The sequence below is a fragment of the Talpa occidentalis genome, unplaced genomic scaffold, assembly GCF_014898055.3.
Source record: "Talpa occidentalis isolate TD23 unplaced genomic scaffold, MPIMG_talOcc4v2.1 talOcc4.7, whole genome shotgun sequence".
Classification (NCBI taxonomy): Eukaryota; Metazoa; Chordata; class Mammalia; order Eulipotyphla; family Talpidae; genus Talpa; species Talpa occidentalis.
Window position 1 is genome coordinate 40,997,325 of NW_023605083.1, and position 16,611 is coordinate 41,013,935.

The 16,611-nt window shown below is 40.1% G+C and overlaps 1 protein-coding gene across 2 annotated transcripts in view; it reads right to left on the bottom strand.

Moving 5' to 3' along the window:
* Positions 1–5,372: 5,372 nt before the first annotated feature.
* CEMIP2 (cell migration inducing hyaluronidase 2) overlaps positions 5,373–16,611 on the bottom strand; it is a 72,164-nt gene continuing 60,925 nt past the window's right edge. For both annotated transcript variants that reach the window (XM_054689798.1, XM_037494976.2), the window contains exons 19-24: positions 15,436–15,618; positions 12,675–12,894; positions 10,036–10,134; positions 8,795–8,949; positions 7,527–7,630; positions 5,373–7,193 (exon numbers count right to left, since the gene is read on the bottom strand). In XM_054689798.1, coding sequence (XP_054545773.1) covers positions 6,997–7,193; positions 7,527–7,630; positions 8,795–8,949; positions 10,036–10,134; positions 12,675–12,894; positions 15,436–15,618 — 958 coding nt within the window. In that variant the 3' untranslated portion in view covers positions 5,373–6,996. The remainder of the gene's footprint in view (positions 7,194–7,526; positions 7,631–8,794; positions 8,950–10,035; positions 10,135–12,674; positions 12,895–15,435; positions 15,619–16,611) is intronic.

Consider the following 16,611-nt stretch of genomic DNA (forward strand, 5'->3'; position numbering starts at 1 on the left):
GATTTGTAACTTCCTCTAAGCTTTGATGGCATCAGCCTTAATGCTGGTGAAGTATGCAGGAAGGCAAGATTGCCTTAAAAAAAAAAAAAAAAACCCAACTATATCAGATAAGCAAAACTTTCAGCAACACATTACTTTAAGCATTATAGACACCATGGGCAAAATACTAAAATGATATATTGTTGCCTAAGAGGGATTTGCTTTGCACTTCTAACCCACCTGATTCTGCATTAGTTCAGCGAGGGCTAAGGTATGAAAATGGATATGTGAGCAAGTGATGGGTGTGAAAGGTCTGGGGATGTGGTTTTGCTCTGTGACAAGTCCCCAGGAGGTGAACCTGGGCAGTAGGGAGAAGGAGGTATGACTGAGAAGAAACAGGATGTAAAGAAATGGAAAGGTTTGTTGTCAAATCTCTCATTTTCCAAGCTCTCTCAGTTCAGCTTTTCGTGGAAACCTAAGCTATGACCCATATACTGCATGTTAGCACTTTTATACTTGATAAGGAACAGTAAAAATGTCAAAGTTAAAGAATTGAGAATTAAAAATGAGTTGTTTTTATTCGCCATTAGCTTATGGTAAAATGAATGAAAAGAAACAAACTATTAGCTGAACTTAAGTTTATCCTCCCCAGAACGGAGAGCAGGCAGCTGCGTGTACACCAGCTGCAGAGCTGGGTCCAGCCACATGTTTCATTTCATAGTTGTCCTTCCAGGTTTCATAGCTCTTGTCCATACGCAGCTGGCCTGCTGAGTTACGGTGCTAGTGCAACTAAGGGCATAAATGCAAACCTCATGAGGATACTCAACCCAATTCACTAAGCAAGTATTGCCTGGCTTGAGGTCCTGTTTTCCAAATACAGACAATTGAGTACAGGAAGTGTGTTAAAACTAGGGCAGAGGCTTTTCAAAGGGTATTCTCAGTGGTTCCCAATCCTGGCATTTGTTTTTAAAAATACAAATTTCTTAATCCATACTCCTCACAAAAACAACTAAATTAGAGTTCACAGGTAATTGGAAATCTGAGGTTTTGGTAAACAAACCACTCAGATTTTCAGTCATAATTGTTGACATGCTGTATTTGGGAACTATGGTTATTCTAACATAACCCCCTTCATAATTTTACAAGTGTATTATTAGTCATCTCATTTTATAGATGAGAAGGCTGAGGATAAGAAATAGGAAGCTGCTTGTAAACCACTACTAAAGAATCTTAGTAGGCATCAGACCTAGGTTGGTCACCACAACCTCCACTATAACTGCAACAGACAGTGTCAGAAGCTTCACTGTCTCAGCTCCACTTAACTCTCCGTGAAGGGCCACTTTCCCTAAGGATTGACTATATGCAACAAGTTTTGGTGTGGTCTTTCTGATTAGAATTTCTCCTCCTCCCACCCACACTAAGAGCTAATGATGCTTCAGTTTCCTGAGATTTATAGATCCTACGTTCATTCACATCAAAAACCTATCGACTTAGGCCTTTGTCCCCCAATAATTGGGCATTTATGATCAACACAGACTGGTGACAAGGTGAACCTGGCACACCCTCGCAGAGCATCCACCCTCTTTTCCTGGTGAGGACCAATGTCATTATCCCCAAAGTCCACCCAGCCACCTCTACTTCCTTGGTGATGTTCATGTATGATAAGGCTTTTACTCACAAGACAAACTGCTTGTATGAAACAATTCATTCTACTTTCTAACAAAATGCATCTGCAGTTGCCATGACTGCAATGCCTCCTTAAGTTAGAAAAAACTAGGGTGGACACAGTTCTACCCCCAAAACAAAGAAAGTTACGTTTTTGTTAGTCTATATATTCTGATTATAGCTAAATGTACATTTTCCTTTAAACTTCTTTAAAATAATAAACCTGCAGAAACAAAAGATAGCTGGGGCTTCAAAGTAGGAATTTACTGTGACCAAAGGAATCATTCTAATTCTGGTGAGAATTTCAGACCTAGTGGAGAGGACTTTATTCTGGCCTCCAAACATTTGCCCCAGTAAGAGCTCATACTGTGCTATACATCCTGTCTGCTCTGCATTAGTCACAAAAAGGTCTGGGGAAGACAGTATAGACAGAGCCACCAGAGTTTAAAAAAAGTTATACAGATTTGTTCAGGTATATTCTCTATTGAAGGAAAAGGAGACAAACAGCAGAGACTAATTATGTTATGAGGTTCTCAAATTTTAGTTCTCATGAAAAACACCTGGTGAGCTCATTAAAGTATATATCTAGTTCCAATTCCCAGTTCTCTGGTCTGGCCTGTGGCTTGGGACTCTGCACTTTCATCAAGCTTTTCAGGAGCTTCTGATACATAATTCAGATTCAGATTACTATTTAAATAATTCTCAAACCTCGGGAAAGTTCCAGAACAGTAAAAATGAACACCAGTGTACCTTTCACCCCAGTCAAGTTTCAGCAAACTTTTCATTGAATGAACAGTCAGTACCTTCAGCTTTATGGGTTATGTCTTCTCTGTGGCCACCTTTCACCTGTCACTGCTGTACATAAGCCGTCAGAATGTAAGCAGAAGAGTATTAGTATTCTAACAAGGTTATATAAATACACCAAAATTTAAATTTCACATAATATCCATATCATAAACTATTATTCTTTAACCAACCTATTATCTTTAAAGACATAAAAACCATTCATTCGTAACTCAAAATTGGTGCCAAAAGTTTCAGGCACAGGTTTTCCCTATAGGTCAGTTTGTTAGATCCTAGATGGACATTTGTGATCATTAAGACTAGGCTTTTGTGAGGATGAACTTTGAATTTTACCATTGCTCGCTTTTCATATCCAAATGAATCACATTGCGCATCTTAGGAAAAAATTTTAATGATTTATGAAGCTGTTTTCTTTTTTTTTTTAAAGATTTATTTATTTATGCATACAAGAACTGGGGTACAGGCCAGAGATTCAGGGGGTGAGATGATTCACCAGAGACAGAGCTGGGAGCAGAACAGGCTGATCAACGGGAAAACGTAGCTTAGGGGAGCAGCAGGAGAGTCAGGAGAGGTCTGCTGCACCATGTGGGTTGCTCCATCGCTGGAGATTGAACTCTGTGCTGCAGTGGCTGCGGATAGCTTCATAGGTTGCATCTTAATCCCTTGCACCACTAGGGAGGCCCTTTATGAAACTGTTTTCTGACCTGCTTTGGTTGGATTTTCAGATAAAATGTTTCTACACCTTCCTATGGCTGATATTTTTGGATGTCCGGTGAACATTTCCTCATTTAGAAATCATATTCCAGGCAGGTGTTCTCCAATTTTATCACATTAAAGTCTGTGAACTCTTACCATTTTCAACAAAATGGTTACAACTGCAGCAGATTATGTTCAGTAAAATAAGTGAGGAGAAAGACAAAACCAAAACAAATCCTAGAAAAATGATTGCAGAATAGAACTTCTGGAAAGGGAGGGAGGGAGGCGCCAGGAACAACAAAAGGCGGGGGGGGGGGCGCTCAAAAGTCTAGAGGAAAGGACTAGGGTGTTTTGATGATGGGTGTGGTGTGGTGACACACATCTGAGGAGGTATGAACCTATCCCCCCCATAATCATATAGTGTTGTAAACCAGCATCACCTCAATTAAAAATAAGTCGTTTGTGTGTGCTTCCCCACAACACTGGGACCTAACCAAACATTCTTTTTTATTTGTTTGTTTCTTTTTCATATTGAAGATAAGTACAGGTATAAAAATAAGTCACTCAACTTTCCAAATCACTCCAATGATCCAGCAAGAGGTGGATGGCATCTTGTTATGTGAGAGACTATTATGTACCCTTCCTTGATTTTTTTCCTCACCTTTTGTTAAAAATGGGATTCAGCCTAGAGAGTCTGCTCATTTTTTGGCCAACTGGGTTATTACTAAGTTAAGATTAAGGGTAATGATACAAATCTGTGACAGTTACTCCCAATTCCCCTCTAGGGGAATTTCTCAAGTTATTCAACATGGTTTTGTACCTGAAAGTCAAACAGGAATTCTGGAGGGTAAACTCTAATGCTGCATCACGAATTCAACAAACAATGACACAATGCAATCTAAGTACTCACCTACCAGGACCAACTGAAAAAACACTTGATTAACTAAGCCCAGGCCCACTTACTGAAATATTTTTCAACTGGCCTTAACCAAACATTACCTCATCTCTAAGGATTGAAAGGCAGTTATCTAAAGCATCACTTCACTGCCCACCCCTCCTCAAAACAAAGTAATCCACTTAATGGCTCGAGGATGTGGTCTCTTCTGATGATGCTAGAGGAGCCATCAATCGCCCTCCCCACCACCATGGCTAAACATCAGCTTAGCGGCTGCTTTGGAGTCTGGATTCTATAAGCCCAGGCGTCTGCCTTTCATCTTCTCACAAGCACTCTCTTCCAGCTTCTGAAGATATTATATGGCAGGTTGGCTCAGGTGGAGAAGCAAGGCTCTCAAGCCAAGACTCAAAACTCGAGTCTGTCGACATACGAGAAGGTCCTGTGTTTCTCATCAGCTGGCTGATTTGTGGATGGTCACATTTCTGGATCTCGACCAATTGCCTCACCTGATGGAAAATGCTTATGAACTTATAAATCACCTCTGAATGTATTTCCCCAGTAAAAATAAAACAGACTGCTAGGTCCCAGGTGCCTGAAATGCGTGTATCAGCTTAGATGACCAATTTAACAAATTGAGACGATTAAGGACTAAAAAACTGCATTTAAAAGTTTAACATGAGGCAAAAGGAAATGCTTTGTTTAGGGCTGGGTGTTCTGTAAGTAATATAGGAGTCAAAAATTAAAAAAAAAGAGATAAATATAATCTTTTAGTCACAAAAATTTGTATCAACAGTGGGTGTATTGTGTTAGTGCAGAGGCTCCTCAACCTGGCTGTGTGTTAGAATCACCCAGGGAGCTTTAAAAAAATTCCAGTGCCCGGGCTGCACCCCACGCCAATTAAATCTGAATGTAAGGGTTAAGGTGCAGGGTCCAGTGCTCTGCAGTTTTTAAAGCTTCCCAGGTAATTCCAATGTGCAGCCAAGATTAAGAGCCTCTGACTGGAAAATTTAATCATTGCCCGTCTGAAGCTTACTCACAAAATCTACTTAGTGGACAGTTTCCCTTCCTCATTTCTACCAGTAACTTCTTCACAGCTGGAATCTGGAATAAAGAAATGGTTGACTGATAGAATGAAACACGTACATAAAAAATACATGCACACATAATTTTATTTAACTTAGGTCCTGATTATTAACAAATAAGTGAGGCCAACTGAGTGCCCTGAAACTTACATATCTTCTCCAAATCTTTAAAGAACCAAACTTGAAAAAACACACATAAAAGATCTTTAAGTCATAAAAAACACACACAAACTTTAATCACCTTCAGGAACCATGATCCAATAATATATTTAATAGGTAAGATCTCATTCATCAATATACAAAAAAAACCCCAAAAACAAAACCCCTAAACTTTAATTAAGACATGTGCCCTTAGCAAGAGCACTTACAGTTAGAAAGGTTTATTGGTAGCACTTGAGGTAGCACATTTTGTAAAGTAACAGAAGTCACAGAGCTGCTCTGTAATTTCTCCTGGACATACAGCAACAGGTCATTGTTGACCTTTGCTCTTGGTAGAGGAAAGAAAATTGTCTGTTCTTCTTGCCAAAACCAGTCGGAAAATACTTTAACAGTCTCGCCGTGGCCATCTCTCCACTACACTTCATGCAACATGGTTTTAGGAAAAGGTAAATGCATTTGGATACTTTCTTCTTGCTGAGTTCAGGCTGTGGAGCTGATCTCCTCTTGCCACGTGGAATCCTCAGCAGCAGGAGATGCAGGCACCCAGTGGAAAGGGAACGAGGGCACTGCAGCAACTTTTTCTAATGGTCCTAACAATTTAAGAGTGGCTGACTCCTCTAAAGCTATTAGAGATTCATTTCTGAATTATCCCCTTCATGATTCCGGCCCTTAAATCACTCTCCCTTTTTTCTCCCCCAAGTACAAAATTGGAGGGTATCATTCAGCTTTCTGCAATTTTTGTGGAAGGATGGTGAACAGAAAAGCATTAAAGAAAAATCCACACACAGAAATCACAACTAAAAAGCTGGGTGCAGGAGCAACCCCATGAACAGACTTCCTTTGTGCAAGTTGAAATGACACAAGTTTATGGTTCAGGAAAACAGCCTGCTTCTTTAAAAAAATGTAAATATTCAGCTTAGCTCTGCATTTTAAACACAAATATACAGGCGAAACAGACTAAGGGTTAAAGCTGCAAAAATGGCCCCGACAACCTCAGACCTTCATGCAGGCTGAATATTTTGCCCAATAGTTGCAGATTAAAGAGACGTCTAATCCCTAAAAGCCCTTTTGTCCCAATCCTTCCTGTTTGAAAAGCTGAACCATTGGAAAGAATCAGTATACAAATGAATAAAAATAGCACATGTCCAGGCAAAATAGCGTATGAGCTGGGCCTGAGTTGCCACTGAAAGTTCTGTCATTTAGTAGTATATAAAATCTTAAAAGGCTACTGGGAAGCAGGGCCCTTGGCAGCCCTAGACAAGCCAGTCAGCCACCCAAGTCAACTGCTGATCCAAAGCCAATGGACACAACCAAGCATCAGACTTCAAGTATCCAAGGTGCTACAAGAGCTGGCCACCTAAAGGATGCAGGCTGACTCTCAGAAGCCCCGCCCCCACCCCCACCCCATCCATTATACAAAAAGCTAAAACACTGCTCACGTTCACTAGAAAACACTGGGGTAGAAGGTGAGGAATAAAAGAACTGCTCTCTGACTATACCAGCCTAACAAATACAAATAAACTCTTTAACATTTTGTACAACTAGAAGGTGCATGAACTGGTATTCAAGCAATCACTTTAAACTCTTTCTTTTCTCCCCTTTCGGTATCAAATAGGAAAATGGTTCCGTTGGGTTAACAGTGTCATTTTAAAATGTCATAAATTAAATAAGTTAGTTCACATTTTTTTCGCCCAGCACTTAAGTTACAGTTAGTCTCTAATGTGCTTTTGAAGTTTGCTTTAACAGTTCCAGGTCTTTCCTGCGGACAGTGCCAGTTCTGGGGCAGCCGTAGTCACCCAGCTGCAAAGGGATGAAGTGTTCGCGCAGCCCAAGGCCCTGTCCAGCAGGACTGGTGACTAGCTTAGTCCATGATGGTTTAAAGTTTCCGCTGAATCCCAAAAATATGGTACTCCCTAAAAAGAAAAATTCAATTTACATATCTACTAGTTCCAGACAAGTTAACGTGGGAGGTGACTTGGAGGTGTGTGAAACAAGAATGGGTACGCAACAAACAACAAAAACTACAGTTCCTTATGTCGGGGAACGAACCCTTACCACCCACCTCTTGCCCCAAATAACAAACCACATCCCGACACACTTCCTCTAACACTGTCTCCTTACTTAGAAATGATTTTAATGGTATCCACCCCAATTAAACTCATGGAGATGGTCTGGAAGCTATATTCCACCATAAAAATACATGTATTGTTGACCTTAAAAGAACTTTATAGAAAACAAATGCAAACCTTTGTTATAAAGATGAGTCGGTTTGGCTAATCCCAGAGATACTAATGAATCTGAAATATTTAATTGTTTTATTTCTCCTCTTGTGCTCAACAGTACAATTGATCTGTAACAGAAAATCAGAGCAAATTTCAATCATTCAGCAAGTATTAATTGACTACTCTTCTAAACTGAATACAGCATAGAAAGACTAGGTTAAAATGCAGAATTCCAAAAAAATAAAGTAAAATTGGGGCCTCCCCTGGTGGCGCAGTGGTTGAGCGCTGGGCTGCGAAGCTGCCTGCAGCCTCTGCAGCGCTGGTTCGATCCCTGGCCACAGGCTAGGGTCCCACATGGCGCGACAGACCTCTCCTGCCACCCACTGCTCCCCTCAGCATCAGTCTGCCTGTTCTGTTCTCTGTCTCTGGTGAATCCTCTCAACCTCCCGCGCTTCTGACTGTACCCAGTGCTTATATAAATTAAAAAAAAAAAAAAAAAAAAGTAAAATTGGAGCCAGATGCTTTTTCATACTTACTGTTCCCTGCCCCACCTAGAACTGATGTTGCTATTACCAGGGCAGGGGAGGAGCTCTAAACATAGGGAAAACAAAGATCCTTTAGGTAAACTGACCTTTTGTGGAAACCAAGGTCCACAGCATAGCTATGAGGGCAGAAAGGAGCTTGAATTCCTCTCCTTGCCTCCTGGATAGGACCAACCTCCACAAAAGGGAGGTTTTGCACATGTACATATTTCTTCAGAGACAAACAAAGGAAAACTAACAAACTGGGGCTCTGACAAGAGAGACTAGCCACTTGTTCAATTAAAATCAACTTGTACTTTTCTAGTCACTTCCAAGTGACCCAGGTGATGGTTTTATAGACCACATCACCGCACAATGCTGTCCAGGGGTGCATCAGAGGTAGAGGGGACTACAATGGTAAAATTACCTATAAAAATCATAATGAAACTTCTGGGCAAGCTGGGTGCAATGTAGCTCAACTTAATATTAAATTAAACTAAAAAGTGAATAGTAATTTTCCCAAGTATTAAGCTTTTCTCCTTAAAGTGCTTCCCTACCATTTGTAAACTCTTATAACATCCAAGCTCTTGACATTGATTTGCAGTGGCTTAGACCACATGTGCATCAATCTGAGATGGGGAAAAACAAATACCTTTCAAGCATCCTAAATGCCCACAGAGTAAAAGGACGGGCAGACAAACCAAAGCTCTGCGTTAGCCAAGTGTTGTCTCTGTGGTGGCTTATCCCTGTTACAGAACAAGTCTCCTGTACCTTGGAGAGATGCCTGTTTGTAAGTATTCTTCCAGGCGACTGATTTCAGCGAGAGAGAAAAACTTTTTTTCCACCAACCGGAAGGGAACACTGCAGGCATCCACAGTAAGGAGCAGGACACCTGCACTTCGGAAGGGAAAGTCGGTGCCGTTGACCTGAGAATACAAAAATGTCTTCTGTTGTCATCACCATTTCATTACCTGCAGGATGACCTGTCTTGTTTTTTTTAAAGATTTATTTTTTTTAAAGATTTATTTATGTATGCATATAAGAACTGGGGTGTATAAGCCAGAGGTGTAGGGGGTGAGGGGATTCACCAGAGACAGCGTGGGGAGCAGAAGAGGCAGATCTACTGAAATACACTGCTGAGGGCAGCAGCGGGCGAGTCAGAATGGTCTGCTGCACCATGTGGGCTTTTCCCTGGCTGCCCGGGTTACAGAGGCTGTGCATAGCTTCACAGTGCTGTGCTTAACCCCTTGTGCCACCAGGGAGGCCCAGGATGACTTGTCTTTATAGCCCCTGTCTCTGTCTTCTAAACCCTTGAATCATTTTATTTCTAGGCTTCAGTGTGCATATTCCATTTACTCTTTCTCCACCAACATCTCTGCCTGTGTTCTCATATATTTCACTTTGCCCTGTCGTTACTGGCTGGTTAAGATGCTCTGAGCAAGGCTGGGATGTCCATTCTGCTGTGGAGAGTGACTCCTGCTGTAGGTTCAAAGTCTTTATTCTTGTACATGCACTTTTCTCCCTAGGGGCCAAGCTTTCTCACTCAGCAATCCACGGTAGGCCCCTCGACAATTTTAAGCATACATTATTGTTGACTGTTGGGGACAATGTTGTAATAGCAGATATTGAGGGCTTATTTATCTTAATGGAAAGTTATTGTCTGACGATTAATAACTTGTCATTTCATCTGTCTCCTATCTCGCCCGCTGCTCCCCTCAGCAGTGTATTTCAGTCAATCCGCCTTTCCTGCTCCCCATCCTGTCTCTGGTGAATCCTCTTACTGCCCCCACACCTATGGTCTACATCCCAGTTCTTGTATGCATAAATAAATAAATCTTTAAAAGAAATGGTTAAGATTTAGGTAAACTTGATGTTATATGTATTTTTGCCACAACAGAAAAATTTAGAAAAGAAAAAAAGTAAGATTTAATTTTATCCAAATATGTGTATCTGTCACCAGGATAAAACAAAAGCAAGAAGCTGAATCAGTACACATGCCAGATGGTACTTACAGAGATAACAGAAGGGTCCCCTTGCTGAGTCTCTGCTTTACTGGGTGACTGGAACTGCACGGGGAGGTAGTTTCTGTGAGGATCACTAGTAAACACCACCTAGACAGGGAAGAAGATCCATATTTACATCAACTGAGTCTTCCTCCAAAAGGGTCCTCTCAAAATAAATTCAATGATATCAAAGCCAGACTTTTTTTTCCCCTTTAACTTTTGGTATACATTTTATGACCTGAATGAAATTCTAACTTCTGATACAAGCTTAATACAAGAAATGCATAATCATTTTCTGAAACAACCTGTTTCATATAATTGTGATCTTATTAATGAAATCAATTCAACAAACGACCAAATTGGAAGTCAACTACTCCAGGACTGAGAAAAGAAGTGTAGATGAGAAGGTCCACTCTGTTTAAAAAATTTAAACAGAGTTTATGTCCATGGTGGGCTGTGCACTACCAGGTCTAAACTCTTCCACCTGTTCTGCAAAGTGTCCCATAAATGGACTCACACTTTACACAGTCCTGTGTCCTTTAAAGACAGAGCTGTGCTCTGAGAATATGTCATTAGACTATTTTATTATTTTGCCACTGTGAGAGTATAATCACCCAAACCTAGATGCTGCAGCCCACCACACTCCCAGGCCATTTGCTACATTCACTTATTTTTGACTGAAAATTATTAAGCCAGGTGTGACTATCTGCAGGCTGTTCCTACTTCCCATGTTCCATCAGAAGGCAGGGCAGTAAGCTCACAAGTGCATCCTATCCTTTCCAGTCTCTCTTCCTTTGCAGATAAATTCTCCCTAAGAACACACTTTTTGCCCTTTTCTTCCTATACCTCCAAATTACTCCCAGTCTCCAGGTCCCACCTCTTCCCTCCCTGCTAGAGGCTCTCTTCTCATTCAAAAACATTTTATCTCACACACAATTTAGCATTTGAAAGTATATGACCTTGTAAACTGATGCCAACAACTTCATTGCAAGAGCACATGATCATCAGGATGGTAAGCATTTATAAGCTGAACATTTCTATGGGGTTAAAATGCATGTGAATTTTCCTTCCTACTTCCCTATGTGGATTTGTTTTCTATATTCAAAACAATTACCCTCAAATTTACAAGAAAAAGTGGTCTTCCCAGAGGCTTCAAATATTTTGCCACTGCACAAAGTCAATAATCGGTACATTTTTGAAATGCTAACTCTGACTAATTTTCAAGCAGAAAAACTGATCAATTTCAATCAAAAATAAAGACTGCTAAGCAATGCATTAATTTATTTACAAGATAGTTCTATCACCAATGGCTAGATCACTTTATAAATTGTAATATTTATTAGAATTCTTATCATAAATTGCATAAAATCTTTTTAGCAATGAAGGACTTCCTTAACAAATTCAGCTTGTGAATTAAGCTGGAGGATTTACTCCCCTGCAGAGATTATTTCAAAATGTCACCTAAACAATCAAAATACTACACAGACAGGCATGTAACCCTATAAACTTCATACTGATGGTCTGTTAGTTTCTTAGTTTTAGTTAATTGGAGAATAGAAGGGGTATGGGGCTAGAATCCAAGACTGTGACAGTGAGTTGCCACTGAAAAAACACTTAAGACACATCATCACAGGAAATAGGATTCCATCTTCCTCTCCATGCATTTATTGCCACTGATGAATGGAAACTAATGAGGAAAATTAGAAATAAAAACCTGATGTAGTTGACTTTTTTCCCTCAAATCACTCTGAATGAAAAGAAATGGAAAGAGATTTAGAAGTTTTCTCTATATTAATCCACAGTGTGCACTTTTGTGACAATTCTTGCTGTTGAAAAATCTTCTAGTCCAGTGAAACTCAAATGTGAACATACATCAGAATCACATGGGCTTGTTAAAGCATAGGCTCCTGGGCCCAGCTCCAGAGTTCTTGATTCAGTAAGGACTTGGAGTGGGACCCAGCAATTTGGATTTCTCACAGTTCCCAAGTGATGCTGATGCTGATACTGCTGGTCTGGGGACCGACTTTGAGAACCATTTCCTTTAACCTGTATTTGTTTGTATAGCTATTAATTAGGGTGGTATTAGCTCTGTACTTCTTTTTCACTTGGAATTAGTCTGACTTCCTCTGAACTCCACGCCAGATTTTAGCTTATATTCTGGATTTACTTTCATTGTCATGTTTGCTCAAAATCCAGAGACCATCTAATTAAGAATATGTAGGAGCATTTCATTTCTAGCCAAAGTCAGTCTATACTTTTATATATAAGCAAATATTAACAGCACATTTTACAAGATTAAGAAAGCCTTTCTAATTTAAGAAAAAGGCAGTAATTTTTTTCACGAGGTGTATTTTGTAGAAGTTTCACACTCCCAATAAAACAAATTATTTTTCTGTATCACTGACATGAAAACCAGACAGCACTTTTATAAAAGAATCATATCCAAGAAATAAAAGATGAAGATCAGTAAATCCACAGTCATCTTCTGCTGATGTATCACAAGGGAAGTTTCTTTTATTATAAAGTTGGACTAGTTTGCTTCTTTAAAGCAGGATAAAATTCAGGAGAAACAGGCAAACAGACAATTGAAGGAAAAATGCACCAAATTGAAGAAACCTTTTGATTCTTTCAGTCCCAGCCCAACTTACCTGATGGGTCCCACAACCTTGGCAGGGCCCTTTAAGCATGGAAGGCATTGCTTTGAGCGCGGAGGGCTTTCTGTAATACTGGGGATATGCTCTAGCCATGCAGTTACTGATGTTTTTTGAGTCTGTTACTGCCTGGATCTTGACTCTTTCGCATCCCTGAGATGAGCAGTAACTGTGGCCATCCCTGTGGCTTTTGGCTTTGAGATACAAAAACAGCAACCTGCACAAAACAGAAACCAACCCATGGGGTGTTAAAGACTGACTCTCCAACACACAAAAATTCCTCAGATCAACACATGGCCAAAAGGAGACATTCCTCCCTTTTCTTTAAAGGAAAAGTCACTTTTCCTTTAAAGAAAACATAAAATTACAAAACTAATAATGTCATTCTTCTTTCCCTTTCTAGCCTCTTAGATTCCTAAGCCAAATGCAAATATCACGTTAGAAAATATCTTAATACTCTGATTCAGTCATTCTGGAAGATATCAAAAATCATTTCTGGTTTGAATTAGCTCAATAGGTATTTTGGGAGAATGGAATTTGAGTTGGCTCAAAAATTTCTTGGAAAACTTCTTATTTGTGTTGAATTTAGGATTTGGTAAATTAGTGTGGCTTATTCCTTTTTTTTAATAAAGCATTTTGGTTTAAGGCACAAAACTGGAACAATAAAAACACTAAATATGGCTTGTTCATGTAAGGCCAAGATATGGTCTGAAATCAATTGCTGTGATGTTTGCTAAGAGCAGATGGGGCTGGGGTCCTTCTGTTTGTGCTTTGGCCAAAATCAAGCAAAATGAACAGTCCCACCCATTCTGAATTATCCTCCTACTGCCAAGATGAACAGAGAAGTAACTTCCAGGCAGCCATCCAACATCTGTCAGCAAACCTAGCTCTTCTAAACCAAAGAAAGTCAAGATTTTAAAGGACTTGATCAAATGTGATTGATTCCTGGAGATCAAGAATTCACACAAATGCAAAGTTGCAATTATGAGGTAAAAATCAGTCATCGTCTCCACATCCAGTATATCCGTCATATATACATAAGGAACGAGAGTGACCTCATGAAGATGGGTCGTTTGATACATAATTACATTGTCAAAATAGAGAGAATTAAAAAGAAACAACCTCAAAGACTGAGGCATTCTGAAGGGGCCCAGATGAAAACAAATTTCCCATATTTTACACAGTTAATCATTAATTTGTGATTGCCAGACTGTCCTTACAAATTTGGGTGTTTCCAATTTTTTGTGGAAAAGCAACTGAAAATGTGAAAGGTTCTGTCACCGAAAGATTAAAGGTTGAGGTAGGTGATATAAAGGAAGTCAATTAGAAGTTGAAAATCAGAGACAAAAATGATTGAAAAAAATGAACACATCAAGATTTAAGCCACTACAGGGTTCTGGAAAGGCAAGAGAGTTGCATTTTATTCAAAGGCTAACATAAAGGAAGCCCAACTTTATTCCCCCATCAATTCTGCCACCCTTCTCCCCAGTCTGAACTTTTTGTTTACCCCAAACATGCCATGCCATGTTTTTCCATGCCTCCATGCAGCTATCCACACTGCTCTTGGGACACCTTGCCCACCTCTTTTTCCACCTCCTCTTGCTCATTCCTCAGGAGTTAGGTCCAGTGTCACCCCCTTGGGATGTCACTGGTTCCCTCAGCTGAATTTCTGGGTTACCACAAAAGGCACACTGAAGGTTACACTACAGGATTTATGGCATGTATATCTTTCACTGTCTAATGACTTGCTTTACATGCCCATATCCTTCAATGGACCATGAGTTTGCAGAAGAAACATGTCTAATTTACATTAGTATCTTTACAGGACTTAGGCAATGGCATGTAGTGGGAATATCGGCTTAAGGAGTGGATAATGAAGGCGCATGCTGTTTGTTGGAATAATACAGGAGATCGAGCCTACCATAACCCAAAGGCTGAGACTGTAACAGGATAAAAGCAGACAAAGCCAACAGGACCCTGGGTGAACAGGATTAGCATTAAAGGTGTAAAGATGCAGCCTAGATAAAGTTGAAAGCAAATATGCCAAGGTTATACAGTGATTTATTTTTTTAAAGATTTATTTATTTATTTATACAAGCACTGGGTACAGTCAGAGCATGGGAGGGTGAGAGAATTCACCAGAGCCAGAGCAGGGAGCAGAACAGGCAGACCGACGAAGCACACTACTGAGGGGAGCAGTGGGAGCAGCAGGAGAGGTCTGCGCGCCATGTGGGACCCTCGCTAGTGGCCGGGGATCGAACCAGTGCTGCAGAGGCTGCAGGCAGCTTCACAGCCCAGTGCTCAACCGCTGCGCCACCGGGGAGGCCCTATACAGTGATTTTTAAAAGCTCTAGGTCAACTTGAGAAATAGCTTTAAAGCATAAGAAATTTGAACTTTCACTGAAATAGCAACGCCATCACATGTAAATAATCATCGTAAGAGTTATGGAAAAAATTATTTTAATTTCCAATTGGGCCTACTGGCAGTTCTTTATTGACAAGGATAATTTTTTCTTTAAATTGCCTTAATAGGTATATGGCAAACATCTTCACTCGAATCCCACTGCCAGCTATAATTACGAGTCATTCCAGTTCTGCTCCAAACCTCCAATAGCGATGAGCAGAGAATTACCCACATCAGCTGCTTTTCTAAACAGCAGTCACATCATAGCCTATTCTTAGCTCTGCTGAAGAACTAGTAATTTCACCATTAAAGAAAAATAGCAATAATCCTCATTCACTGGTTACATTAAATTACCCTGTGTTGGTGTCAAAATAGAATTTCCTCTCAGACTGCTTCCTCTGTAGCTCTTCTAATGAATTCACTGGCTCATAGTCTTCCATTTTGGATAATGAGCCATTCTGTCGCTGCAGAAATCCAAAGGTCACCTGAAAACTTGTGTTGGATGGATAGCAGAGGCCAACACGAATCCAGTCATTCCTATGACAGAGACAATAAAAAATTAATTCACATTTTAGCCCAAATCTCTTATTATAGCATATATAAATTTTAGTGTGTCTTCTTCTCTTTAAATTTCTGCAGTGTATTCAATTGCTTACAATGGAAATCCTACACCCTGATAGACTAAGGAATCATTCACCTTTATGTGTTAACCACAATTTTCTCATCAATCTATTTGCCATAATAATATGGCTTACAAAAATTTCTTGGTTTCCAAAGGACTTCAGGGCATGTGAACAGAAGTTATACAAAGTGCACTTAAGATACTGCAAATGAATAATAAAATTAAGTGAAAATGGTTAGGTGTGTATGTACTCAGACTGAAGAAACACTAAGCTTGATAATAAAATGCACACTGGTAAAACTGCTCCAAAGAATTTTTTGTGCATGAAAATATTTTTATCTTCTGTAAGTATACTAAGATTAATTTCTTAGTAGCAAAATTGCTGGTTATAATGGTATATGCATTTTTTGAAAGTTTTGATGCGTTTTACCCAATTGCCATAGTTTTTTTCTTATCTGTTGCCCTTAGATTAAAAATTGAAACTTTTATGGTCTCCCCTGGTGGCTCAGCGGTTGAGCGCTGGGTTGCGAAGCTGCCCGCAGCCTCTGCAGCACCGGTTCGATCCTCTGCAGCACCGGTTCGATCCCCGGCCGCTGGCAAGGGTCCCACATGGCGCACAGACTTCTCTTGCCGCGCCCGCTGCTCCCCTCAGCAGTGTACTTTGTCAGTCTGCCTGCTCTGTTCCCCGCTCTGGTGAATTCTCTAACCCTCCCACGCTTCTGACTGTACCCAGTGCTTGCTTGTATGCATGCATGCATAAATAAATAAATCTTTAAAAAAAAATTAAAACTTTTAGAAAACCATTAAAAATATCTCTGCTTTTTTTTTTTTTTTTTTTTTTTTTTTTTCCTGTGGGACCCTCGCCGGCAGCTGAGGCATGAACCGGCGCTGCAGAGGCTGTGGGCAGC